The following is a 26698-nucleotide window of genomic DNA, read 5'->3' as shown; positions in this document are numbered from 1 at the left end:
AGTACCCTGTGCTATTTAAGGCACAGAGTATACTCCAGTAACCAAGCAAGCTGCTTGCAGACCAGAACCACGGCAACTCTTTGCAAGCTGGACATGAGGTTGTGAGATCCAGTCCCACCAACCCCAGGGCGTTACCACACAACGCTGGTGCCCAGGAGAGCCTGTGACTGTAGCTTGGCCAACCCCTGGGTGCAAGGGGTGGGCTGGGGAACTGATCACCACCATCCTTCTTTCATCATCTCAGTCACAGCCTGTATGATTACAAAGATTTTACAAATTTGAGCAGAATTTGGGTTTGGTCCTCAAAGATGCTGAGGGTTTTCTAGTGTCACTGATGTTAATGTGGAGCACGAGGGGCTCTCTTGTGTGTGCTGTGATTCCTGAATCATCATAGAGTGGCATCACAGCCCAGTCATCTTCTTATAAATGCACCATGCCTGCAACTCCCAGTTGTGTACATAATCCATTGCAATTTTTAGCATTAGTTGAGTTGGAAAAGTTTATTTCCATGAACTTTCCAGCCCTTTAATGTGAAAAAATAGCAAATAAAGGTAACTAGGAAACATGAATAAATATAATTAAACTTAAAATGCTTGTAATGATATAAGAACTGACCTCAGCCAATTAAAATTTTTAATAGAAAAAAAACCTTCTAGCGTCAAAACCCAAGTACATCAACAGCATTGTCCCTTCTGTAATCAGGATTAGTTTATATTTCCTGATAGCTGAGTGAGGAGCAGTCCAAATTGCAGCTTCTTGACCTTTTTCTCATTCAAAAACAGGTCAAGATACTACGTGAATAAAATGGGAGTGTAAAGACACATTTGGGGGGGGAGACTGAATCACCAGTTACCTATCGACTAACTATGGACCTTTTAAGAACGTTACTCTTTTCAAGTATTGGCTTTTTTTATTGCTTCTCTTACAATTACAATGGGGGAATTTAAGAGCCCCACAAACTACTTTATCATATAATTAGTTTATCAGTAAATTTGGACCTTGTACATCAATCACTATAATGCATAGCCTCCACTGAGACAGAAACCAGATGTGCGTGCTTCTGCTTTCTTCTTTATAGTATCTACAGCATCATTAGTGCCTATGCTGCAGTTTAAATTGAATTCAGCAAAAAGCAATGATCTTACCCTCCTGCAAGCAATCTGATATTACTGCAGGGATAAATCAACATTATGTTGATTGACAACTCATGCTCTTTCCCTGTTGCTGTATGGAAAAGGGTGAAGTGTGATTTTTGTATACAAAAATAATAATTTTTATAAGTCAGGTACAGAAAGAAACACTCGGTTTACACAAGTAAATGCTGTAAGGTGGGCATATTGTGACAATAACACCAAGAGGCTCCATACACTGAATTATCTGAAATCACTGGAAAAGGGCCTGGCCTGCCCATTTCTTCCTCATGCAGCCTGTGGTGTGACTTTCCTTTCGAGTGCCACTCACTTCTGACATCTGTACAATCCAAATGGGAAAAACATAGCTGCTCTTGAGACAGGCTGAAGACATCTCTGTCAGACACGACAAGAGAGAACTCTTTCTGGGGCTACCAAGTAAACATCAGGCTGTCTGATCTTTGCATCCTGTGTATCCCACAAATTTCCATGGTGAGGGGTTATGTAACCTCCACATTTATAGTACATCTTATGGACAAAGGAGTGGAGCTCCAACCAGGGCAGTGTCTCCATGTGATGACTATCAGTTGCTTCACAAACTAATACTTTGTAGGCCAAATTTTCTGGGATTCATTCATTCATTCATAAAAAATTCTCCTTGAAGTCGGGGTCCGATTGAAACCTATGAAGCCCAGCATGCATGTGCATTAAAAATCCAAACAGGTAATTATTTACACTACTTTTTTCATTTTCTCAGTAATCAAGCACTGGCTGGTAATAATCCCCAAAGGGCTGATTATACCAGCAAGATACAGCAGCTCTCTGACCACACCTCTTCCCCGGGAAAATCCGTACACCGGCGCAAAAGGCAGCATGTTTGTAGCAGAGCAAAATTGGAATTTCATGGTTGCCTGGAATTAATGGTTCTCACGTTCTTAGCAGAGCTGAGCTGAAAGCGCGTACCACAGAGTGAGGACTTGTCAGGCGGTCCGTAACACACTTCCTTTCCAAAATTAAAAACTTGTTTTGATTGCAAGCAGACTTTTTCAGAGTACATGCCTTCTCCTTCGCTCCTGAGAACAGGCCAGAAGATGCTTAAGTGTTTCTAAAGCATGATATTCGCTGCTGCTCATCTGCATGTCTAGTGTACCAGGAGAAGAGTCCTTCCTCCAGGAATAACACATGTGTAATGTATTACATTACAGCTGATTAAAGTAGCCTCTGCTGCTGCTGTTAAACTTGACTGGTGGATCATCCAAATATCTGCAGGCATCATCTTATGAACACAGAATATTGAAATTGTGCTCTTATCACTGTACAAAAAGGCTGCTGAAAACATGCTGCCTTGGTGAAATCAGGCACCCACACTAATATAGTCACACCTGGAAAGCGGAATGGCATTGTGGAGAGAAGTCTAAAACAGGTAAATAAAATGCACATGTCAACTTAGGAAGTGCCAGTTACAATACCATGTTTGGAATAGGTCTCGAACATCCACACAACATTATCACTGAGAGATATAAGGTTTTGTCAGTGTATTAGAGTGGGAAAAGGTTGATGCATTCCTAATGGCAGAATTTTAATAATACAGAAATATCAGAGCAGGACTTGGCCTGAAGAGCTACCTCTATTAGTGACTATCAGCCAGCAAGGGCTGAGTGTGATTCCTCAGGCCCAGGCTGTTAGTGAGGACTTACTTTGAAAATTTGTCTCCTTTCTTGTAAATTGAGTAGATTTTGACTGGAAAACACCGAGGCTAAAGAGGTAGAACTGTCTTCTAGCTCAGTGACACTTTTAGTTCAAACACATGAAACCAAACCCCCAAGTGCAAGAAGGATGGTAATGTGGTACTTAAACACGATTTTCAGAGAAGCTCTTAAAGCTGCAAGGGTTATTAACCGCCAGGAATCTTTCCCTTAATATATATTAAAAGCTGGTTTATATGGAAAGTGTTAGGTGTACTTGAATTTCAAACGCCTTGCTTATTTTATTACTTTACCAATCTAATCAATGCAGGTGTTTCATAGCAAAAGCACACAAGCAGTCAGACTGTCTGAGGGCAGCAATGAGTTTCACACATTTCTCGTGGTATAAATAAATGGCCAGAAGTGTGCTGGAGTGACTGGGCCTTTGGCATTAATTGCAATTAGATGGCAGTCAGGCTTGAGGTGCAAAAACATACGTGTCTTAACCGATTCATAAAGGAGTTGGGATATCTTCTTCTGAAAATCAACCGCTTCCAATTTTACCAGTGAGGGGACAGGGAAGGACAGAGGTGGGGCCACCACAGCCCAAGCCGGGCAGGGGGTGCAGTCAGTGCCTGTCCCACGGCTGGCTGTGCCGTGGGATGTGGCACAAGGTACTGTGCCCCGCCAGCCACATGCGTGCGCTCCCACTCGCCGCAGCCAGCCCAGCCAGGGATCGTGCCATCTCTCTGTCTTTACCAAGATCAAATGGAGCTACTCAATCAGGGGATGCCATTATTGCCTCCACCATGCAATTTCCACTATCAATAATTTACTGTATGTGCTGCACGGGCAGAAGGGGGAAACGGCCAGACAGATTTTTGACAGGGGGTACGGAATCCCCCCCGCGGACGGCGGGGCAGAGCCGAGCAGGGCGTTTCGCCCGAGATCCACGAGCTCCGCGCCCGCCCCTGTCTCCGCCGGCGGGCGCGGGCGCGACGGGCGGCCCCGCTGTCGGTGTCGTCCCCGGCCCATCCCGGTGCCGGTGCCGGTGCCGGTCCGGGCAGAGCCGCCTCGGGGCCGCCGGGACTTGAGCGCCCGCTGCGCGCCTGCAGAAAGTCACCGGTGTAACGTTACCTGGGGCGCTCATTAATAAGCAATGCCTGTTATTATCTTGATTGCATTCTTAATAGGCGAACTACGGAGAGGTCAGCGCGGGAGCGATATTTAAATGGATCGGGCTTGCTTAATACCCGGCGGAGTAAACCAATATCCCGCCGCTGGCGGGCGAACAGACACCCCCCCGCCCCGCTCGGGGGGCGCCGGGGGAGCGGAGGGGAGCGGAGGGGAGCGGAGGGGAGCGGAGCGGGGCCGGGCGGGCGGGGCGGGGGCGGTGGCGGTGGCGGGGCCGGGAGGCGGTGCGGAGGCTCTAAGCGGGGCAGCGCGGTGCCTGCGGCCGCCGCAGCCGCTGGCCGGGGGCGAAGCCGCTCGGCGAGGAGGAGGCGGCGGGGCTGGGCCGGGAGGCTCCGGTTGGGCGGCGGGAGTGGGGGATCCGGCTCCGCTGCCCTCCCGCCCCTCATAAAGCTTTGATGAGACACTTGAGACGCCGCCTGTGTTGCCGAGGCGGCGGGAGGTGGCCGGTGGGACTGGGCGCCCGGGAGAGGATGTGACTTCCCGGAGGGGACCCGGACAGGCTTTGTGTGGACGACAAGGTACGCGGCGCCCCGCCAGGAAACTTGGAGGGGCCGGGGCTCGGGGGGTGCGGGTGACTGCGGGGCTGGGCGGGCGCTGGCCGGGGAGACGCGTCGGGGAGCGGGAAGGGCGCGGGGGGTGGGGGGTGCCCGGGGCAGCCCCGACCCCTTTGTTCCCGCACCTGCCGGCCCGGCGGGGCCGTTCCCGGGGCCGTTCCCGGGGCCGTTCCCGGAGCTGTTCCCGGGGCCGTTCCCGGCCGGGCGCGCGCTGCGGGCGGCGCGCGGGACCCGCCGGCGCTTCCCCGACGGCGGCGCGAGAGCCCCGCGCGGGGCGCGGCGCGCGGCCCTGGGGCGGCGGGGGGCGCCCCCTGGCGGCGGGCGCGCGGTGGGGCCCCGGCCCCCTCCTCGCTCCCTCCGTCCCTCGCTCCTTCCCTCCGTCCCTCGCTCCTTCCCTCCGTCCCTCGCTCCCTCCTTCCCTCCGTCCCTCGCTCCCTCCTTCCCTCCGTCCCTCGCTCCCTCCTTCCCTCCGCCCGCGGCGGGAGCGGCGGTGGGGCACGGCCCGGCCCGGCCGCGGAGGAGCCGGGCTGCGGGCAGGGCCGGGTCCGGGCGCCGCCCCGGCGCTGGCGGGCGAGGTGCCGTCAGGGAGGGGCGCGATGCACTTGTTGAAGCTGGACCGTCGCTGGAATGTGAAGCACGCCGGGCACCCTCACCGGGATCCGGTGCCATGGGCGCCTTGTCCTCTGCCTCTCCCGCTTCCCCCGTCCGCTGGGCGCGGGAAGCCCGCGGGGAGGGAAGGAAGGAAGGAAGGGCAGGCGGCGCAGGGCGGGAGCCCGGCGGCCTGAGCGGCTGGAGGTGCCCGGGAAGGGGAGCGGCGGGGCCGGACGCGCCGGCCGTGGGTTCGTATCGGGGTGTCAGACACTCCTTCAGCCAGAAGGAAACGGGTTAAATGGTAAATTTGGTTGGCGAATGTGTAATTAATACTTTGGAAACCTCGTGCTGTCCCGGTGATTTTTTTACTAGAATTAAAAGCGTGAGGTGTTACAGCTGTGAGCCGCGCTGGCTTTGCTTGTTTATTTTTAAGAGGTGCTGTTGGTGTCTTGGTTTGTACATTCCAGTTAAGATATGTCCTTTTCCTCTCAGTTTATTGTAGTTTGCTGTTCTGAGGTTATGCAAGATCAATAGTCATTACTTATTTATGTTTCTAGTAACACAGTTATAATGAATGCAAAGAATCTATCCTGGCAATACATTTTTTTTTTCAGCCAGTATTTCTGTAATCTTTAATTCATGGTGATAAGTACTTAAAATGAATTTCCTTGGTTGTCTGTAGATACGAGCAAAGGGCTGGGTAATGAGCCACCTGCTCGTGGGTGGGAGGAACTCTCACATCACCAGTTTTGAGTGGCTGGTTGTGCAGAAGTGAAGGGTTTGCTCTGTTTGCGCATGGGTGGCTGTCCCGAGCGAGAAGGTCGTCGTATCGTCCTGCTCCTTTGTGCCGGGTAGTGCCTTTGGTGTGAGTCAATGGCTCCGCTTGCAGAGCCGGAGCGCTGCCTGCAAGCCTTTGGGTGAAAACTTGAGCCCAGTGATGGCCCAGAGTTAGTGTAGGTGTAGAAGACAGCACAGGCAGAGGGGACGCTCTTGGCTCTATGCGAATCCTGTGGTTTGGCACACGAGAGGAGGTAGCAGCTGTCAGGGGGGACACTACGGCTTCCTGTGTGTGGAGCGGCCGCACTGGCTGTGTAAACACACCTGGGGAGAGGGAGAAGACAAACAGTGATGTTCTACAGGAGCGAGGGCTGTCCCTCACCTTGGTCTCAGGGTAAGGCAGTGGCTCTGTTTTAACTCTAAAATACCTTAAAGGAGCTGGTAGATGTTTCAGCTGTTTACTTAACACGAGTAGATACAGGAGCCTTTCTGCAGGGCTCTGTAATTCACAACAATTTTCTGCCGTAGTACTACCACTTAATGTTCAGCTTCACTGAACCTCGGCTGGGAAAACCCATATGTAAGCAGTGTGCCTTCTGTTCATGTTGCCAGTGCTCTCTGCTTTCCGGAGCTGCAGGATAGATCCTGTTGTTATATGGCTGTAAAATCAGGGTAAACCAGGTCAGAAAGATGAAGAACATTTTTTTATCTGAATAATGCAGATATAATGGTGGAGGGAAATGGGAAAGGACTTTTATCTTGGAGGGAGTAGGACTAAACTGAAAAAAGTTTAATTTCAAGCAGCATGCTTTTAAGCACCAAGGCATTATGTTGTAACACTAGTGCTATGGGAGTACTACAGTGTGCTGGAATACTACAAAATGCAGTGCACAGACGCAAAGGATTTTAAAGACTCGCTAACATGTGAAAGAATATAGGGAAAGAATGTATAAGGTTCTGTGCTTTGCTTAAAAGCAAAGTGACAGTGCTGAGCTGAAAGTAGCTGCAGTTAAAAGTCCTTGCAGTACCTGTAGCACTTTATGCAACTGTTACTGTTGCTGTCAGGAAAACACAAGAAGCTGCGTGTTTTGCTCAGAAGATAATTCTCCGGAGGGGTGCAGGGCAGGTCACAGGTAACTTGAAAGTAGGAGAGCCTCTTAGCCCTCCTATGGGCAAGCACTGCATGAACATGAGAAACAATTCACTCTACTGAGTGACTTGTGTGGTAAGTGTGATCCTAGTAAAAAAAAAGTATGTCCCATACCTGCCTTCCTGGTTTGTATAAAAGGCTGAAAAGTTGTTCTAAGAATGTGCCCTGTGCCTACACTAGAAATCTCACGTTAGGCATTGTGTGAATTGGTGGAGGCTCCACTAGAAAAGGATATGTGCTTTTAATAGGTTAATTGCTGACTTGTCTTGACCTGTTTTCAAGCATATGTTGCGAGCACTTGGTTCCTCCTAAATAGCTGAAATGCTGCTTAATTGGGAAACTCTCAATCATTTCTTAGATCAGTTCATACACTGGCATTCTTGGTAATGCTTAGCTGTAAACACCCTTTAAAAGGAAGCTTTTAAAAGGCACTGAAGCCAAGCTATTTTTGTGTGTTGCTGAAATGAAGTGTTAACTCAATAACTTACTGTCTTCAGCTGCAGCTGGGAAGGTGCTGTGTGTAACAACTCCTGTTTGCTGTGATACACCATTAGGAAGCAGCACAGGTGTGTACAGAGTGAATGGCTTGATGTGTTGGGATGGGGCTGGTAGGCTGTGCTGTCTGTCAACTCACAAATCCTACTGTTTCCTTTCCTTATCCATACCTATTATTCAGTTTTATCTTTGACTGCGGGTTCTTTGAGACAGAGACAGTCTTGCCTGTCTTCTCTTCCTGGTACCTGACAAGGACTTGTGAGTGCTCTTGTAATTCAAACAATAAATAATAGATTTTGCTGTGCAGTGCATACAGACAACTCTGCTGTGGTCCCTTAAGCTTACGTGTTACCAACTCCAGGCTCTGAGCAGCCCAGTGGGGAGCACTGTTTCCAGGAGTTGTCCATGTGGAACAGGACAGTCATATGCATAAGGCATAGGTGATCTGTAGGGTCAGGCTCAGCCTTTCCTCCTTGTCAACATTCAGGACCTAATTATCAAGAACTTGTAGAGTGGTGGGGTCCAACTACTACACCCAACAGCAACCACGAACATGGAGCAGTCTGAAATACTGAGAACACCATGGACTGGACTGAACAGGAAGAGTCTTAGCAACAAAAAGCCAACCTCATCTCAGGCAAAGTTTCTACCCTTTATAACCAGTGAACAGAGTGTTAGCTGTGAAAACACTGACCCGGTGTGATTGTGGTTCTTGGTGACACTGATCCTAGTGGTAGCAGAATGTCCCATTACAGCGTAATTTAGCCATCATGAATGGATACAACTGTCTGAAGATGAGTACCGTGGACAACCGGAGAAAGCAAAAGGAAACTTCCATCAGTGATTTTTCATGCCCTGGTGACAGCTGCTGTAAGGCTGTGGCAGTTGTATAGTTTCCTCGGTAAGAATATTGTATTTTTCAGAGAAGTCATTTTCTGAAACCAGTTAATTAGGACAGTTATTTCTGGCCGTGGCATTTGTAGAGAACAGAAGGCATGATTGTTCTTATATTTGTTTCTCTGAGTCCTTTGATCGACTAGAAGCTCTCGATGCTTTACGCTATAAATTACCTCAATCCTTTGGCAGTTCACTTCTTTTCTTGTGTACTTGGTTAGGAAAATGCAGAAATCCTTGTGACTCAGCTACAGACTACTATAAATTATGAAGAAATGGGGGAGGGGGTCACATTTCACATTAGGAAAGGCAATTCTAGGAGGATGGGAGGAATACTGGTTGCTAAATTTGAGATAAGCATCTTATGGTATCTCAAAATCTGAGCAACTACTGCCACCTAGAGATGCACGAACCACACAGGCTGCTCGGGCTGGCTCTGCACCATTAAAATGAGTTAATCCCAATCCTAACTCCTCAGTATAAATTTAGTGTAATAGTGCGGGCTTTTTTTAGGTCTGCAACTGAGGTGTTACCTGCAAATCCTGTTCTAGCAATTTAGGTAATTAAGTTTTATACAGTCTTCTCTATCTGGCTTGAATAGGTAAACAAGAAGCATCACTTTCAGTAAGAAAGTATTTGCAAGTCAAATTTATACTGGTTTGGTACAGCTGTTGGTGAGACTTTATAGCCTGTCTAAAGGTTGCACAAATAAAATGCAATGTAGAACTAGTCCCTGAAGGATTTGAGTTGGATTGAAGGTAGGTTTGTTCCCCATCCCATTGTTGAAGTCTACTTGTCAGGAGCTGTCCTTTAATAGATATTTGGGGGACTAGAAAAGCATCCTGATTTTTCCCAATGTATTGAGTCAGCAGCCTTTAGGTTGGTTTCAGTAGATTCATACTTTTCTCCATTTAAAAGTATCAAAGTTAAGTTGAATGCACAGGTATTTGTTGCTCCCTCAAATCTAACAACATGGAATGCACTCGTATCTGCTCTTTGGTTCTTTTGAGCTCGCAGCTTCTGATTTTTGTTCTGTACATCAACCTGCTATAGCAGGTTCTTCCTCTGCATTTGAGAGGGTGCTGTTCCGTATTTAATTTGTGAATAACTGCTTACAGAGAGAAACAATGCATCTGTTTTACCCACTGAACTCACAGTCACATGTGCAATTAGTTGTTTGACTCTTAGAGACACAGTATGATTTGGGGGCTTTTATAATAACTGCTAACCCTTGGCTATCAAATGCCCAGTGGAATAAGAAAACCAAAGCAACTAAACCTCAGTTTAACCAAACCTGGAGTTGACAAGCCACTGCATGATTGCATGTACTATATAACTTTCCATGTGATGGATTTTTTAATTTCTTAAGATACTTGAAGTCTGTCAGCATAAAGTATAATGGGATAAGATCTTAATGCATAACTTCCTAGGGAATAGAGTTCTCCTGTGGGAAACTGAGGAGCTGTGATACAGGGATATTTGCCACAAGTCAGGAGGCAACTGCAAACTGTTTATAACTTATCAGAGTGCATGAGAGCTGTTGTACCAGTCTAGAGTTTGAAAGACAGCTCTTGGCTCTCAGAGTTCCACATCAACCTCAGCCTTTCCTTTATGTGCACTGAGCTACAAGTAGGCTTTACATACATGTAGCGTAGAGGAGGAGCCTGGAAAAAAGTTGAACTAAGCAAAATCTTGAGCAAAATGCTGTTATATATTCTTTTCTAATTCAGCAAAAGATTCACCCCAGAATCCTGTAGTACATATCTTTCAAAAGTGAGTTAAGCTTAATCTTGTGCCTTATCTAATGTGATTGAAACACTGCTTTCTTTAAACATAACAGCTTCTGGAGAAATGCAGTTTTGTCTAGATCAAGGAATTAAAGGTTGTGATCTCTGGATTCCTTAGTCCCTTATGCCATTTACTTTCTAAGCTTGGTGCAACACTGAGTATCCATATGGTTTAGTTTATCCATCTTTACACTGACCGTGACGTTCTTGTTGAGTGTTCAGTACTTGATACACTGAGCAGAAAAGAAATTAAACCTAAACTTTATTCAAAGGCTGAATTAGTAAGTAAACCAGTCACCCCCCCTCAGTCCCAGTTGTCACTGCACACAGAGGTGTATGGACACTGTTGGGATGAGCGACGGGACTTGTTTTGCAGTATTTCTAGGTAATTGTGCCTGCTGGCTGCCTCCATTAAGACTTGGATCTTCACTTGCTATTTACATTCCTTCTGAGTTGATAATCCAGTTTGACTGAGCCGTAAATGCCAAGAGAGAAATGCTATTTGATAGAATTTGTACTAAAAGCCAGTGTGAGTCCAAGGGGGAAGCAAAGTCACTGACAAGTTCAAGCTGGCAAGGATGACCTAACCAGAATCCATGCCAGGAAACTGTGGTGAAGTATGAATGTTCTGCTGAATATCATGACCATCCTTTATCTTTATAATTGGTTGAACCAAAACTAGAAATAAACACGTGTGAAGTTCTCCATTTTTGCTTTTTCAAATATAAATATTATACGTTATGTCAGTGTAATGAATTTTTTGTTCTTGTTGGCAGCTTATGTCCCACAGGTGAAGAAGGATTGCTTTTATTCTACAGGGGGCAAAGAAGGATGTTTCACATGTCATTGCAGCAGCAGGGTACTTACTGGTGTGGTGTTGGCAAATTGCTGCCAATGAAATGGTACAAAGAGAGAATATGCAGGTGCACCTTTACATCTTCTCACAGAAATGTATATTTTGTGTAATGACTTGCAAAAGAATCTCTGAAAATGAGTTTTCCCCTTAAAAGCTAATGATTGGCATGTGAGTTTAAAACAAAGAATAAAGCTGCCTTCCATGAAAGACTCATTTTAAGTCCTCTCCTCTTCCAGTTTTGCACCGATGATATATTTCTGCTGCCCCCTGTGCAAAACTTTTCTGCCATTGAAACTGCAAAAGTAGGAGGAATGTCACCAGTGAGCAAGGATGTTGCAAAAGGATGTGAGTCAATTCCACACGCCTCCATTAAAAAAAAAAAAAAAAGGCAGAAATAATGTTTAAGAAGAAACTGGGTAGAGGTCTAAGCCTCCAAAAAAGTCTCTGCCTTTGAGACTGACAAACCTAGAGGCAACATCTTGAATTCCATAAGCCTCAAGCATGAAGTCATATGACTGGATTCTTAACCTGTTTTGTTCAACATGGATATTGTTGTATTTTTTTCCTTGCTCTGATTCTTGTAACTGTTATGAAAATTATAGACCCTTATGCTTGGAAATACTATAAATCATTTCCCCTGCCTTTAGCTAATGGAAGGACAGGTATGCAGTGAGAGCCAGAAAACACAATAAATAACTTCCATGTCTACTTTGAATTAAACACTTTGGAGCAAGTCTTCAGTCGCAAAGCACCACCAGACCTGTTAATATTCAAGTTGTGCTCACTAGAAAATGGCTGTGGGGGAACTGCTGATACTCTGCATATCTTGTAATTACTCGCGTTCAGGCATAGCTTTGTTGAGGATGGTCCTGAGCCACTGGTATTTTAACAGAAAAGATGGATCTGTGGAGATGCATTGGAAAACAAGATGACTGGAACCCTTTTTTTTTTTTTTTTTTCCTTTTTATTGTTGGTGATGGTGCTGCTACACTGGCTTCATCCCCTGGAAGTGCTGGACATCCATATTACAAGTAGGCATAGCCTTGCTATTCTCATTTTGTCCAACTTAAGGCTGACCCTTGGTCCCTAGAAAGCTGCCTGGTTTGTGTTTATAGGGCTGGTAAATCCCTACTTGTGCAGTGGTACTTCTCCATGGGAATAGGTCTTTCCTGAATTTCATAGCAAGTTTGCTGCAGGTAAAAGCCTTTGGATGAGATAGATACTTGTGTCGCATTTCAATCAAACTTCGTAGAGGTTTTAATGGTGAAGAATATTAATGTTTTAACAATAGTTTTGTTTTTCTTGTTGTTCTTTGTTATGTGATGGTTGAGCCCACAAACTGGAAGCAGGAGGCTGAAAGCTGAAGAATGAAAGAAGAAACAAAAAGCCATATGGCAATAGCAGGAGTTCCTGCCACCCCACCTTAGGCTCGTGACAACATGCCCTACATTTAACCTACAGTCAGGAACTAATTAACGACACAGATGGAAGTGAGCTAGCATATGTATTCCAAATAATACCCCTAAGGTTTTAATCAGCCTCTTTCTGTGTTAGACATCTACGTTACCATAGAGAGATTTGCAAAGTATGTGGATGATATATGTGGTAAAGACAGCTTTGTGTAGTGGCTGAGGTGAGGGACTGGGGCCAGGGGCTCTCTGCTCTCCTCTGGTTCAGGAGCAACTTGCTATGCAGTCTGGGGTAAGATGTTTAAGCATATTTGTGGGCTTCAGGCTACCCAGAAGGAAAACAAGGTTTCTGATGTGGTTCCTCCTCACTTAAGTGTGTTGAGATTCAATGTTTGCAAAGCACTTTGGGGGCTTTGATAGCGTGTTCTCCAAGAAATGTTGTACAGCTGGAGAGTCGCAGTAGTAAAAGCACAAGATTTCTCTGCTTTTGCAACTTTTTTTTGTCTCTATAGCTACTAATGATCTCTGGCATGACAGCTCTGCTTTTGATTTTGAATAGGATGGTGACTTCTAGGTAGTCTGTTATGTTGTGGAGATACTTGGGAGAGGGAGAACACTTAGGTGTATCCAACAGACTAATTGGGTAATTTAATGTTTCTTGCTTTAACTTTCTCTTTCCTCCCCCACCCCCAGCTACTTGAAGAGAAGCCCTCCTTCCCTGCAGGGTAGTAGAATCTGCTTACGTGAAGGGACAGGTATTGAAGTTTTTTAGAGAACTGTTTATTTAATGACTGAAATCTCATATACAAACCTACCCTTTGGAGCTTAAGGGCTCTTACAGTGAGGACTTTGCTGGCAGCAAAGCCACTTTCTTCAGTGGGGGGGATGTGAGTGAAACAGGACACCCAAGTGAGGAACCTTAGGTGGTATTGGGCTGGATTTTGCATACTTCTCTTTATAGGCATGTCTGGGCTATTTGTGTGCTTAAAGCAGTGGGGGAAGGGAGGAGCTAGTCTGCACGCCTAAAAAGCTTTTTTTCTTCCTCTTTAAAGTGTAATTATTACCAAATATGCCTGTATCCCTCAGGAGTCCTGAGCGCGAGGAAGCTATTCTGCTGAAACCTGTCACATTTTGTTTGGATACAGCTGTTAGCTCTAGTTTAGGTGGTGACTCCATGTTTATGTGGTGGTTTGCAGACCACATAAATACTGGGCTGCCTTTACAACTGGTATAAATCTATGAATGGAACACTATGGATTTATACCAAGTAGTGACTGTGTCCACCAGGATTAGGTCCACTGGAACTTACTGCTTCAAGGAACATCAGTGGTTTTGTGGAAATAATTCCCCGTGATGCCACAGTCTATAGTTATATCTGGAGGCAAGTATGAAAAGTCATGAACCAAGGTGACTTCATTTTTAATTGAGGAGGAGAAGAACCCATGGTCTGTGTAATTCACAGAAAGCACAGTGTAACGCTCCCCTGTGAAAGAATTTATGCCATTATACAACTGGGAGAAGGCAGGAGTTTGATAAATTAATTTTTCCTGCAAGGCTGCAGGTTTTTTTTCCTGTGTGTTCCATTGAATGTTTGTACTTTGAGCAGTACAACTGATGAAGCTTGTTTTCAAACACTTGAATCTTTGCCAGATGTACCTTCTCACCCCTTCTAGTAATTCCAAACCCTTTCCCTTTGTGGAGCTTGTGAAATGAAAGCAAAAATACAGTGTTGTAAGTCTGTAAGTGTTTGCCTAAGAATGGAGGAGGGGGGGAGCTTATTTGGGTGAGTCTCAGCTATTGGCATGCTGGTTATACAACATGACCCTGTGTATCCCTCTATTGAATCCAATTGAAGGTAGCTCCAAATTTTTAAATTAGGTTAGGGATAGAGTACCAGGCATAGCAATTGCAGAAGTCTTGTTTCAACATGAAACCACTTCAGAGGTGGGAGGAAAAAAAAGCTGAAAACTATAATGCTTTCAAATCTGTGGTGAGCTGCACTGTCGTAGTAGAATATCAGTGGTGAAAGAGCACTTCTTGCCAAAGTGTTTTCAATACAGTTATGTTAACATATTGACATAGTTTTCCAACAGTGTTATCTCTGAAGAGAAAGCTGTTGCCACAGCAAGGCACGTGTGGGGCTGGCTGTGAAGTGGGTTAGATTCCTAATGAGTGTATCCTTATTCAATATGAAGTCCTCATTATTCCATTAATGGAGACTGAGGTGACTTTGCGAACTTACAGGTTTCTACTCCTGCTCTGGTTCTGCTGCCATGTAACTTTGAACTTGAATGGTCCCAGAAACTGCTTTGGTCCCTCAGTGTGAGCTTTTATCCCTTGAGCTGTCTATGGAAAATATTTCCGTGGAGATGCTGTGCTAATAACTGGACTGAGCATGTGTCTAGAGAAATCTGCACACAAGGGCGGACAGCCAAAAGATGACTGATAACACCACTGGCAAATGCAGGCATATTGTTAATACCTGTCAGGGCTCTGACAACAGGCATTTCCAGTTTCTGGTTCATGCACATCACAACATACTGGTCTGCTTCATTTCAAGTACTGACTATGGCTAAAAGCAAGGCATTCTCTTACAGCAGTGCCACACACAGTCGGGGTCTCAGCAGAGGTAGGAGTCTTGCAAGGGTATAGCCCTTGCTCTCCTCCCCCTACCCTGGGGAAAGCACTGCCTGCCCAAACCACGGGTAACTGCTTCGTCTGATGGTTATGCTTTTTAACAATGGATTTGCCTTGGCAGAGCTTCGCTTACGTTCCTGTCGAGTGCATAATGTTCTATAGGTCCTAGGAAGCTTGCCACTTGCAGCAGAACTGGTGCGTGCGTGGGATGCTTTACATGCTGTTCACTAGTTTATAGCACTCTGTAAGATCCAAGCTCAACTGGTACAGCAGCTTCTAGGTTGTTCCAGGGCTGCTGGACACATGTCACAGTACAAGGGATCCAACTCGCACTAGAGCGCACGCAACATGATCCATTCTGTTCCTGCTCTTGGGTGCCAATTATCCTTGACTTCAGTGGGAGCTTCATGTGTGTACTTGGCAGAATAGCTGCCAAGTCCTGTGATGATTCAGCACAGTGTTTCATACCAAAGAACCATTGTGAAATGGAAGACAAACCACAGATGCTGCTCAAAGGTCTGAGGTTCTGCCTTAACGTTCTTCTGCACACAGGTTGAATTAACATTCCGTGCAGCTCTAGTGGCTTTTGAAGCAAATGATTTCAGAGAACTGTAATTACCTGCTCCCATGGAGGAACTAGGTGGTATCTTGGCATTGAGTAATTATTTCATGGATTGTTTTTGTGGTTGTTTTTCATGTTTGGGGGGGTGGTTAGGTAGCCTGTTCTGTAGGTGAACTTCCCTTTCACAGAGATTGCATAAATGTTACTTCTGAATGACGACAGTAATGGCATGAACATATGAACCTTGACATATAATCTAAAAAGATTAATGCAGTTTTCTGAGCCTGAAGTCAGTTTTGAAATTGGAACTTGCTAATGCATAGGTTTTAGACTTGGAAGTATTGTCCCTACTGTACAGTATTTGTGACACAGCGAGAGAAGTGCAGCATGATACTCTACCCATGATACTCTGGTGGGCAGAAATAAACCTGCTTTTGTTTGAGGAGGACTTACACCGCATACCTTGGGATTTCAACATGAAATGTTGGCAAAAAAACATTTTGATGAAGCACATTGTGATTGATATGAAAGGTGGCATGCACACAAGTACCCTTTGGGAGGTGACTTTCTCTGTTTACAATTGGAATCACAGCTCCCCATGCAGTTTGAGTGCCCCAGGAGTGGGATGCTGTACAAACAGCTGGAAAGGCAGTATGTGTGTCATGGGTTCAACAATCAGTTCCCATTGTCAAACTATTAAAATAGTGCACAACTCTTCTGTGGATGTTGTCTCTCTGGAAGCTGTGACACTATCTGTGAGTCTGGCCTGCCATTCCTTCACTTGCACATGCTGCCAAAACTCATCCCGCCTGTTTCCTGGTATGGGCAGAATGGGTCCGAGATCTGTCCGACAGAGATCCTGCTGGGAACTCCCTGTAGTCCTGCACTTAGCCAATTTAAGTATAAGCATGTTTGTAAATGAGGAGACTGTCTGCTCTGTGCCCATTAAAGCACCTTAATTGGAGCTTTGAAGCGAGTGTGTACTTTGCTGTTTGAGTGTCCGGAAAGGTATGATGAAAGTTTGTAGGAAACTCTGATGCACAGCTCTGTGAAAGATCAGGACTGTGATGTCATGGCATTATGATTTTGCCATTATTTTCTCTGGATTCTTTCCCGCTTCTGGTTTTCAGGAGAGGTTGTGATTTTTGTATGCTTTGTGGAGAGAGTCTGATAAAACCTTGGAACCCCACCTTGGAACTATCCTTGCAGTGCTTTAAACAGATGCATGCTTCTCTAGAGCCAGTGTAGGCATTGCTGGAGTATCTTTGCTCTCAGAAGCTGTACCACAGGCAAAATTTAGCAACATAAGATGAAAGCAAATTTCTCATGTTAAAAGTTGTAGTTAAAGTTAACACTACTTGTAAATTTGCTTGCTGTTTATCTTGGACTTCAAAATGCTTCTTAGTCTCTGCCATCTCTGGCATTATGGCTAAGTAGATGTTATTACCTCAGGGAAAACCAACATGAGAATAAAAATAAAATAGGTTTCTTCTTCCTGACATGAAGCACCAATTTACAAGAATACAAATTGGATGTGGGTGTGCATGTGTATGTATTGGGGGGTGGGCGCTTGATTTGCAGTAATAAAAAATAATTATACAGTTTGCTGCATAAGTGGCCTCAAGGATAACCAGAGTGTGTCAGACATCTAGTTATGCATGTGATAAAGGTTAATAGTATTTGTTCTCTGTACATTTAGTCTTTGCAAATCATGTGCTGACATGCATCCCATTTTGATATCTGTTCACACACTCTGGTAATGATGCGTAAAGCAGAAACTCATGCCTGTGGCATTCAGTAGTATTTAGTAAATTGAACTTTTGTGTAAAGATCTTAGAAAATGGCAAGGCAGAAAATGAATGTCATCTTGCTGCTAATTTTATCTTCCTCAACACACTCCTTTCTGGAGATTAAAGCATTATGAATCTATTCACTACTGAAAGTTATTTCAACTTCCATGGCACATATCAGGATGCAGAAAAGCAAGTGCATGTTCACAGCTGTTCCTCAGGTCTCTCTGCTGGAAATACAACCTGTTAAGCTGCTAGATTCCTGCTTAAAATAACTAAAAATAATGAAATAAAACAATTAACTGGTGAATCCTCATTAAATACAAATACTGAAATAAATAGTACAGCAAGGTAACTGAGTGTGTATGTAAACTAGCTGTAGATAATTGACATGACCTTCATTTAATGAGCCTCCTTCCCATTAGTGGAGATGACTGCCACAATTATGTGCCCTTATTCTAGCTGTAATTGTATGGACTTTATTGAAGTACAAACTAGGTCACGTCTTCCTGAGATCTGGTCCGTGGTGGGTGACCTCTTTTCATTGCTACAGCTTTGCTATGCTGCATGAAAGCAGGAAGGATGCTCTTGCAGCCATAAGAATGGATGGCATTTGGGAAGCCAGTCTCAAATGTGATTCCTGACAGAGATCTCGTGCGTCCTGAGGGAGTAGTTTCAGGCTTGCTCTCAAGGAGGCTGGTTTATATCTGTGTTATACAAGTTAGTGGGTGTATACAACAGTCTGTGGGACAGCAGTTGGACCAAGATTTCCTCTCCTAGAGAAGTCTTCGATCTTTTATGCCCAAAGATGTGGCTGAACAGGAGTGCAAAGGGGTTGCAGTCTTCACTTGTTTGTCCTAGAAGGTGTGGAGTAGAGACCTGAACCTCCTACGGCTGAGAAGGGAGGCGGTGAGCGTGCTGTGGGACTGCAGACTCACGCTGTGTCATCAGTGATTTTAACATTGTATTTTTCTGGCTGCACGGCTTACTAAAAGTGGTCGTGGCTACTCTCCTTGTCTGGCATTCAGCTGTATTTATGCCCTCAGAACATGCATTAACAGCCAGGTTGCTCAGCACTGGTGAGCCTCCATGGGAAATAGGTACTGGGTCTGCCAGGGTATCCTCAGGCACAGGTGTACACAGAAATGCTGGGCATCTCCAGGCAAGGCCTCGTGTTGGAGAATATTCTGTACCTTGCTCGGTAGTAACATGCTGGGAAAACAGGAAAATACAGTTTTCTCCCATGTTCCCAGCACAATTCTACTTCCAGACAGGGTAACTGGCTCATAATCGGAAAAATGTATATAATATGTTAGTGTTTGGGGTTTACAAGGCACTTACTGTAACAGGATAGGGAGTATCTTTAATCTTTGTAATATAATGAAGGTTTGATAGTTGGGGAACAGAGGAAAAGGACTGGAAGCTACCATCCAAAGTGTTTCCAGTGACCTTATTGGTGCTACATTGGGATATTAGTCCTGCCTCACTAAGAAAGAGATGAACCATGCATTCAGATGTCAGTTCAACAATAGCTGAAAGATTGTGAAGTGAGATACCTTATTTTGCTATACCATGTTAAACTAGTAGATTTTTGAGCAACTGCTAATACAAATTGCTATGGCTTCTAAGATGAAGATATTTCCCAGGTGATAAAATATTATTTCCATGTATTAAATCACTTCATATAATTTTGCTGCCAAAGACAGGGACTGTGTATATTGCTCAAGTCACTGTCAAGATAGAGAGAAGAATCTTTTCACATCCTGCTTGCAGAGTTCAGCTTAGTCTGGGACTCATTTACAAAGAAAAAGATGTTTGATCTGTGATCGCTTGCTGGCAATATTCCATGTGTCTGTGCTGCTAAAGCTTACTTTGACATAGTCTTCTGCTGTTATAAATGGGAGGAAGAGGAATGGCTTTTAAGCAGACGTGTTTTCTTATGTATTATCAGTATACTATGTGGGTAATGGCTGTCTAAAAGTTGTTGGTTTTCAAAGTCTAGTTGTACACAATTTTGTGCCACCCCAGATAATTAATAGTGGTAGTTGTATGTCATTGGATGGGATGTAAATAGATCAAATGTGGCAGCAGTGTCCTTGCTAAATGGAAGGCAAAACTGATTAAGGAAGAATTAATTTAATGTGGTATATAAAATACTGTTGTATATGGTGACCAACCCAGCCATTGGTGGACAATTCTGAGGGCTTATCAAAGTCAATCCACACCTCTGTCCTCTGTTTTCCTTGTAAGAGAAGTGTCCCTGTGAGTGAAGCTGCACAGCCACTATTCTGTTCACTTCACATCCATGAGAAGTAAACAGCCCAGTGACAGTGGTGAAGGACATGGCCTGGTCCAGGGATCCTTCTCTCCTTTGTTCACCCAACTCACTTGAAAAGCAGCTGATCAGCCTCCAGCTGGTGTGCTTACCTGGTGGGTGCAAGCTTCTCCTTGTTCTCTGCTTGTCTTGGTGCCTCTTGTGTTGTGCCCTCTCTCTTTTGCACTGGAAGGTCCCTTGGGGTACTACGTGCTCAGACAGACTCTGTCCTCCAGAGTCAAGAATTGGCTGGGATCTCTGGGCACTGCTTTAATAAAAATAACAGGAACTTGAATAGGAGCCAGAAGATCTGTGTTCTGTTCACTGCTCTGGTGGTCACAAAGTGTGATGTGGGTGTTTGGGGTTCTTTTCCTTTTAGGTCTTATAGAAAATAACTCTCCAAAGATGTAGTATGAATATTGTTTTTTGTCCCGCTGGCTCTGTATTTGTATGCTAGCTGAGCCACCCCTTTTCAAGACTGCAAGAGTTGTCTCTCCTTGTTTGATAAAGGAAGACTAACAATCTTTTTCCTTGTTTTGTAAATCACCTCTGTAGTATTTCTCTCCCCTTTGAGAAAGAAAGCTGACACTCCCTGTAGAATGTTTTAAAAATCCTAGGACGAAAAAATCTGCAAAATATTAATGTTCTGCATGGTTAGAGCAAACACTATGTTCCTGTGAGTCACAGATGTCAGGTTTGTTTAATCTTAATAAATCTATGGCACAACAACACTTTTAAAGAGGAAGAGAGATGGAGGGATGAAGCAAGAGTTGCACTGAGGTAAAGAGTATTCTTGGCCAAAATCTTGTTCAGGGAGGGGCTAGGGGTGAGGAGGGCATGGACACAAACCCAAACGCTTTCCACCCTGCCTTCATTAAGTAAACTTTAAGACCCATATTTTGGGCATTTCCTTTCTAGTACACATTTTATTTTATTTGTATGTTTTATGATAAATTGTCTTTCCATGTTCAAGTCTTAAGAGTACTAGTTTCCCACAGCATATTTGCAGGAGATAAAGTAAGTCTTTTTACACAGCACCCTGTTGGCAAACAGAAACAGCATTTACTGCCAAGTATGAGGTACTTCCGAATGAACTTCAAAAGCTCTGAAACAAGCATTAGCTGCTTCTTCAAAAATGTGAACAATGCCATTGCTTTCTAGCAAGCAGGACTGGTGAGAACAGGGATCAGAAGGCGGAAAAATAACAACTGGATGTGATGGATGTTTTAGTAGCACTTGGGATCAGACAGAAAGTATAGCTCTCTGTCACTACAGGATTTGGGGGGTTCTTGTAACAGTACTTTCCTCCTCTGCTCTTGAGGAGGAAACAGTTTCTGCTCTGATCTCGTATGGAGACTCAGCAAAGCTCTTGGGAAGAAGCAGTCATACAAGCTCCAAGCTGTTGGGAGTGCTGATAGAAGTGAGTTGTGCTGACTCCAAGCCTGGTGAAGAGTTTCTTCACCAGCACTCCTTTCTGGTGCTACCCCCCTCTCAATGGGGACAGAGACAAGCGTACACATAAACATCAAAGCACAGCCCATGGCACACGCCAGACCTTGGGGCAGAATGTGAGAGAAACAGGCAAACTGTCCTTCGGTATGGCAGTAGGGCTGGTTGGGCTGGAGTTCATGATGGGCTCTGGGCTCTAGCTAGGTTTAAATAAATGCTTTGCCCACTTGAAAACAGCCAGTGTGAGGCTCTGGGAAACAGTGATTCTGCTCCTGTCACTTCGGGAGAGCTCTTACCAGCCCTGGAATCCAGCAGGGCCTTTCTGTGCCGTTCACATGATGCAAGCTGTCTGTGGAGCTCAAATTTACTGTACTGTTCTGGGCCCTTTTCTTGTTCTATATGTATGTGTATATACCTACTACATTTAAATGAGGAATTGACCTGCTGAGACCTCAGAATTTTATAGTTTCTTCCTGTGTTCTGAAGGTTGCTTTCAAAATACAAATGTAACTTATCCTGGTGCTGTTCAGGTTTTTTGTGGATACAACGATGAACTATTTTTGCCATAGAGAGATCTTAAAAATCAAATATTTACATTTGCACTTGAAATGGAAGTCTTGCCTTTCATGATTGTGAAGCTGTCTTTTATTGCTGAAATGCTGCATTGCTAAGTAGCAGTTCTACTTTTGCTGTTACTTGAAATAGGTGTAATCAGTCAATAAATAAGGAGTCTGCATAATATCTAATCTGATACTTACTACAGAGAGACTTCGGCACATGAGAACTCTGACTTGCTGGGATCAGTGTTGCCTAAGTGCAGCATATGCTTTATCTGAAACTGTAAATGAAGGCACACTCTTCTACAAGAGTATGCTTTATCTCTGGTAACAAGTTGCAGCTGCACGCAGCAGATCTCTGTAGAAAGTGCGTAAAGTCTTGTGACAACTTAGGTGAATTTTTATTACTCCAAGCCTTGTAAGTTAATTTGTTTTTCTTGTTTTTAACAGTTCCACCAAGTGAGAAGAGTGATGACCATCCTTTTCCTTACTATGGTTATCTCATACTTCAGTTGCATGAAAGCTGCCCCGATGAAAGAAGCTAGTCTAAGAGGACAAGGCAGCTTGGCTTACCCAGGTCTTCGGACCCACGGGACTCTTGAGAGCCTAAATGGGCCCAGTGCTGGTTCGAGAGGACTGACATCGCTGGCAGACACTTTTGAACATGTCATAGAGGAGCTTCTAGATGAGGACCAGGACATCCAGCCCAGTGAGGAGAACAAGGATGCAGACTTGTACACATCCCGAGTCATGCTAAGCAGTCAAGTGCCTTTGGAACCCCCACTGCTCTTTCTGCTTGAGGAGTACAAAAACTACTTGGATGCTGCAAACATGTCCATGAGGGTCCGGCGCCACTCTGACCCAGCTCGCCGTGGGGAACTGAGTGTGTGTGACAGCACGAGTGAGTGGGTGACAGCAGCAGAGAAAAAGACTGCAGTGGACATGTCCGGGGCCACCGTCACAGTCCTGGAAAAAGTCCCAGTACCCAAAGGCCAACTGAAGCAATACTTCTATGAGACCAAATGCAACCCTAAGGGGTACACAAAGGAGGGCTGCAGGGGCATAGACAAGAGGCACTGGAACTCCCAGTGCCGAACTACCCAGTCTTACGTGAGAGCTCTCACCATGGATAATAAAAAGAGAGTTGGCTGGCGCTTCATAAGGATAGACACTTCTTGTGTATGTACATTAACCATTAAAAGGGGAAGATAGTGGGTTCGTGTTGTATAGATTATATTGAGACAAAATTATCTATTTGTATATATACATAACAGGGTAAATTATTCGGTAAAAAATAATTTTATGGACTGCATGTATGATGGAAGTTTATACAGTACAGTGGTTACACAATCTATTTATTGAACATATCCATGACCTGAAGGGGAACAAAAAGTCATTTGCGCACAAGTTAAAAAAAAGGAAAAAAAAAAACAACCAAAAAAAAAAAAAAAGACAAAAAAAAAAAAAGCACCCAAAAAAAAAACCAACCAAAAAAAAAAAGAAAATCAAGCAAAAGAAAAAGTCTGCATTACATTCCTCGATAACATTGTGGTTTGTCGCCGTTGCCAAGAATTGAAAATATAAAAATTAAAAAAAAAAATAAAATTGCATGCTGCTTCAATTGTGAATTAATGATAAACTGTCCTCTTTCAGAAAAATAAATTGAACCAAAACATTCTGTTTACATTTTAGACAGTAAGTATCTTTATTCCTGTTAGTATATATGTTTACTGCTTCTAACTTCTGATAGCGTTGGAATTAAAACAATGTCAAGGTGCTGTTGTCATAGTTTTACTGTTTCTCTTTTACTTTTGAACTCCCATCAGATTTAAAAAGGAAAAAAAAAAAATCATTACCTTATTCTGGATTAAAAACAAATTTGTTTTTTGTATGTTGTGAAGGTGTTTGCAATAGCAATCCAACTACTGACAAAAAATAATAAAAAGAGGCAACTGAAAAAGAATGGTGATGTTCCACTTCACATTGTTGAACTTCAGGCTTAAAGACAGCACTTATTTAATTGTATGGTAACACGCTTTCTTGGTGGGGTTTTTTTGTTGTTTGTTTGTTTGTTTTTTTGTTGTTTTTTGTTCTTTTTTTTTAATTTGCAGTCTTTTGAGACCTGCATTTGCTTATACTATGTTTGTTTGTGTTTGGTATTTTTTCTTTCCCCTTTCCTCCCTCTGGAGGGACACTGGTTGTGATCTTTAAAGTATTTCAGTTACCATAGGACTGGAGCTTATCATATAGAGAATATTCTATAGAGTGTTGAGAGCAATGATTTTCATGTAATAAAAGACTGTGCTTGGATCAAATGTCTTGGTGAAGCACTAGAAAAAGAGTCTAGGAATATGATGGTGGATCTGAAATCAAGTTGGTTATGGGACTTAATAGCTCAGCCAGTTTGGGGACAAATAACAGTGATTTGGGTTGAGTGAGGCCGTCCCACTTGCAGTCACTGCTGGTCCTGTGCATTCCGTGAGAGAGCGAGAGCTTGGCCCTGTACATGGATGCCCTCACCCTCCATCCACAGCATGCCAGCAGCCCAGGCCTGTAAAGCTGGTGGGCAAACTCTGGTGGTATCTCTGCCTGTAGGAGCCCAGGGAACGAGCTGGGGAATGAGGCAGGAAGGAGCCCTGCCTCTGGCAGAAAGCAATTACCTTTGAGTTTGTGTGGCTCAGCCTCTGCCGTCAGCATTAGTTTGTGAAACAAATACTGTCGTTAAAAAAATATTCTCGAAGTAAGTGAAGGGCAAGTGCTGGAGGAGTTGGATTAACTTGCTTAGGTTCTGAGAGACATGTTTAGCTCTACGGTCCCCCTCTCACTATCCTGACAGAAGTATTGCTGAGAAGGTTGTGAGGCTGAGAGCTGTGCTGAGCTCTTGCACTGACTACTGTGGGCTGAGAGCAGAAATAGCTCCTTAGTGAGCTCACTGAAGGCTGATGCTGTATTTGTAATTCCTGTAGATGAAGAAAAATAGCTGAACAAAGAGGAATGTGCTGCAAAATATATCTCTGCTCCTGAATGCTGCAGAATCTGCATTAATTAAAACCTGGACCAGGCAAAGTTTACTGAAATATGATTGCCCCCCCCATATGCTCTTTGAAGAGCATATTTAGCACTGAATTTATGTCATTACTGGTAGAAACCCACGCTGGAAGCTAACAGGCACCTTCAAATCAGTAATTTTTTTTTCTACTGGGGGTAGAAGGGCAGCCTCTTCCTGAGGGTAACTCTGTCAAAGTGCTGCCTTTTGCATTGGTCATGTGCCTGCTGGACTGTGAGTCAGAAGAGAGGGTTGTGTGACCCACTTGAACGTCAGACTTCAGCCTTCCCCATCCATTGCTGATACTCAGGTTCCCACACAGAAATCAGAAATGGAAAAAAAAAAAAAACAAACACAAACCAAACTTATTGAAATGTCTCAAAACTTCAACTCAGGTGTTCTTTGTGCAAATTAAATCGTAGAATCAAAGAATGTTTTGAGTTGGAAAGGACCTTAAAGATCGTCTAGATCATAGGCAGGTACACCTTCCACTAGACCCTTTCATTCCCCTGTGGCCAGTACCTGTGTGTGTATTATAATTTGCATTTAGTGAACCCAGAGTGGCTCAGGAGCTGCTTAAAACTGCAGCACAGAAGTATAATGGTGGCTCCTCTCAAAACAAGGGTGGGTTGATTATAGGGAGGACAGGATGATGCTGGTGTGTGAGTAACAATCAGATCACTCATCTAGATTGGAAATAAAAAGATAGCTAGGATGTGACAGTAATCTAATTCAGATACAGGAATAAAATAATTCCCAATTTAGATAAACTGGATTTCCAAAAGAGAAGTGTTAATGCATCAATCATGCTAGAAATAAAGTTCCTCGTTTCCCAAAGTTAATTATGGCTGTATCCTACGCTCAGAAATCCTCACCTGGCACAGTGAGGGTGGTGCTGGTGTGGCAGAACTAGGGCAGTGGGATGGTGAGTACAGAGGGGTAAAGGACAGCCCATGTAGGTGGGGGGGACTAAAGGATGGAGCTGGGAACCTCGAGAACTGTGTCCTGTAACTACATCCAGAGTGATATTCCCCGTAACATGCCAATGCTGTACCTATTGACATCAGGTGAAGATGGCAATGAAGCTGCAGTCCCATGGCTCTGTCCTGCCTGACCTGACCCATCCGTGATCACAGGCTGAGCAGTTTTAGTTAAAACAGAGACGGAGAGGGGAGGGGTTGGTTTTCTTTCATATTACTTAATTAAACTCTTGCTGTGGTCTGTACGTGACAAAAGTATATCATGCATGTCAGCAGGCCTAGTGCTGTGTTAAAGACTCTTGCAACTGTAAGTTAATGTCTGTGGCCTTGTTCTCTATTATTCATTTTGTGTAACATAAATATTTATTGTATATTTATATAATTTTATGGTTTTTTGGGAAAATACTGAAATTGGCATTAAAATTTAAAAGCAACCGCGTCATATTGTAAATATAATTAAGCTATATTTAAGTGTACTGATTAACATAATATATGTTTAACTAGAGTTTTTTATGTTTTTAAATATATTTTCGAAATATATATATATAAAACTCGGGGGGTTTTGGGGGACCATGTGACTCTTTTCTCTAATTGTAAAACAAACTTGAGTTTTACTATAAAGATGTGTGTTCTTTGTTTTAAAACAATTTTTACTCTATTTTAGCAATAAAATCTCACTTGGAGGGCAGATAGCCCCCTGTTTCATAGCTGGACAGTTAGCATTGGGAGGGGAGGGGTGGCAAGAATTTACTTCCCATAAAAGGTGGGAATACTCACAGAATAATGTATTTCCATTTAATTCTAGCACAGAAGACATCATGAAGTAAAAACCCATTAATGA

The 26698-nt window shown here is 44.1% G+C and overlaps 1 protein-coding gene across 5 annotated transcripts in view; it reads left to right on the top strand.

Moving 5' to 3' along the window:
- Nucleotides 1-26291, top strand: part of BDNF (brain derived neurotrophic factor) — a 40875-nt gene extending 14584 nt beyond the window's left edge. For 2 of the 5 annotated variants that reach the window (XM_064656977.1, XM_064656975.1), the window contains exon 2: nt 22282-26291. In XM_064656977.1, coding sequence (XP_064513047.1) covers nt 22282-23043 — 762 coding nt within the window. In that variant the 3' untranslated portion in view covers nt 23044-26291. Of the gene's footprint in view, nt 1-3922; nt 4024-4412; nt 4528-5058; nt 5456-22281 lie in introns of those variants that run through there. The other 3 variants (XM_064656976.1, XM_064656974.1, XM_064656973.1) reach the window with 3 other exon arrangements.
- Nucleotides 26292-26698: the final 407 nt, after the last annotated feature.

This window comes from Pseudopipra pipra, chromosome 6, assembly GCF_036250125.1.
Source record: "Pseudopipra pipra isolate bDixPip1 chromosome 6, bDixPip1.hap1, whole genome shotgun sequence".
In the NCBI taxonomy this organism is placed as follows: Eukaryota; Metazoa; Chordata; class Aves; order Passeriformes; family Pipridae; genus Pseudopipra; species Pseudopipra pipra.
The sequence above is the reverse complement of the archived record's forward strand: the minus strand, read 5'-3'. Positions and strand labels throughout refer to the sequence as shown.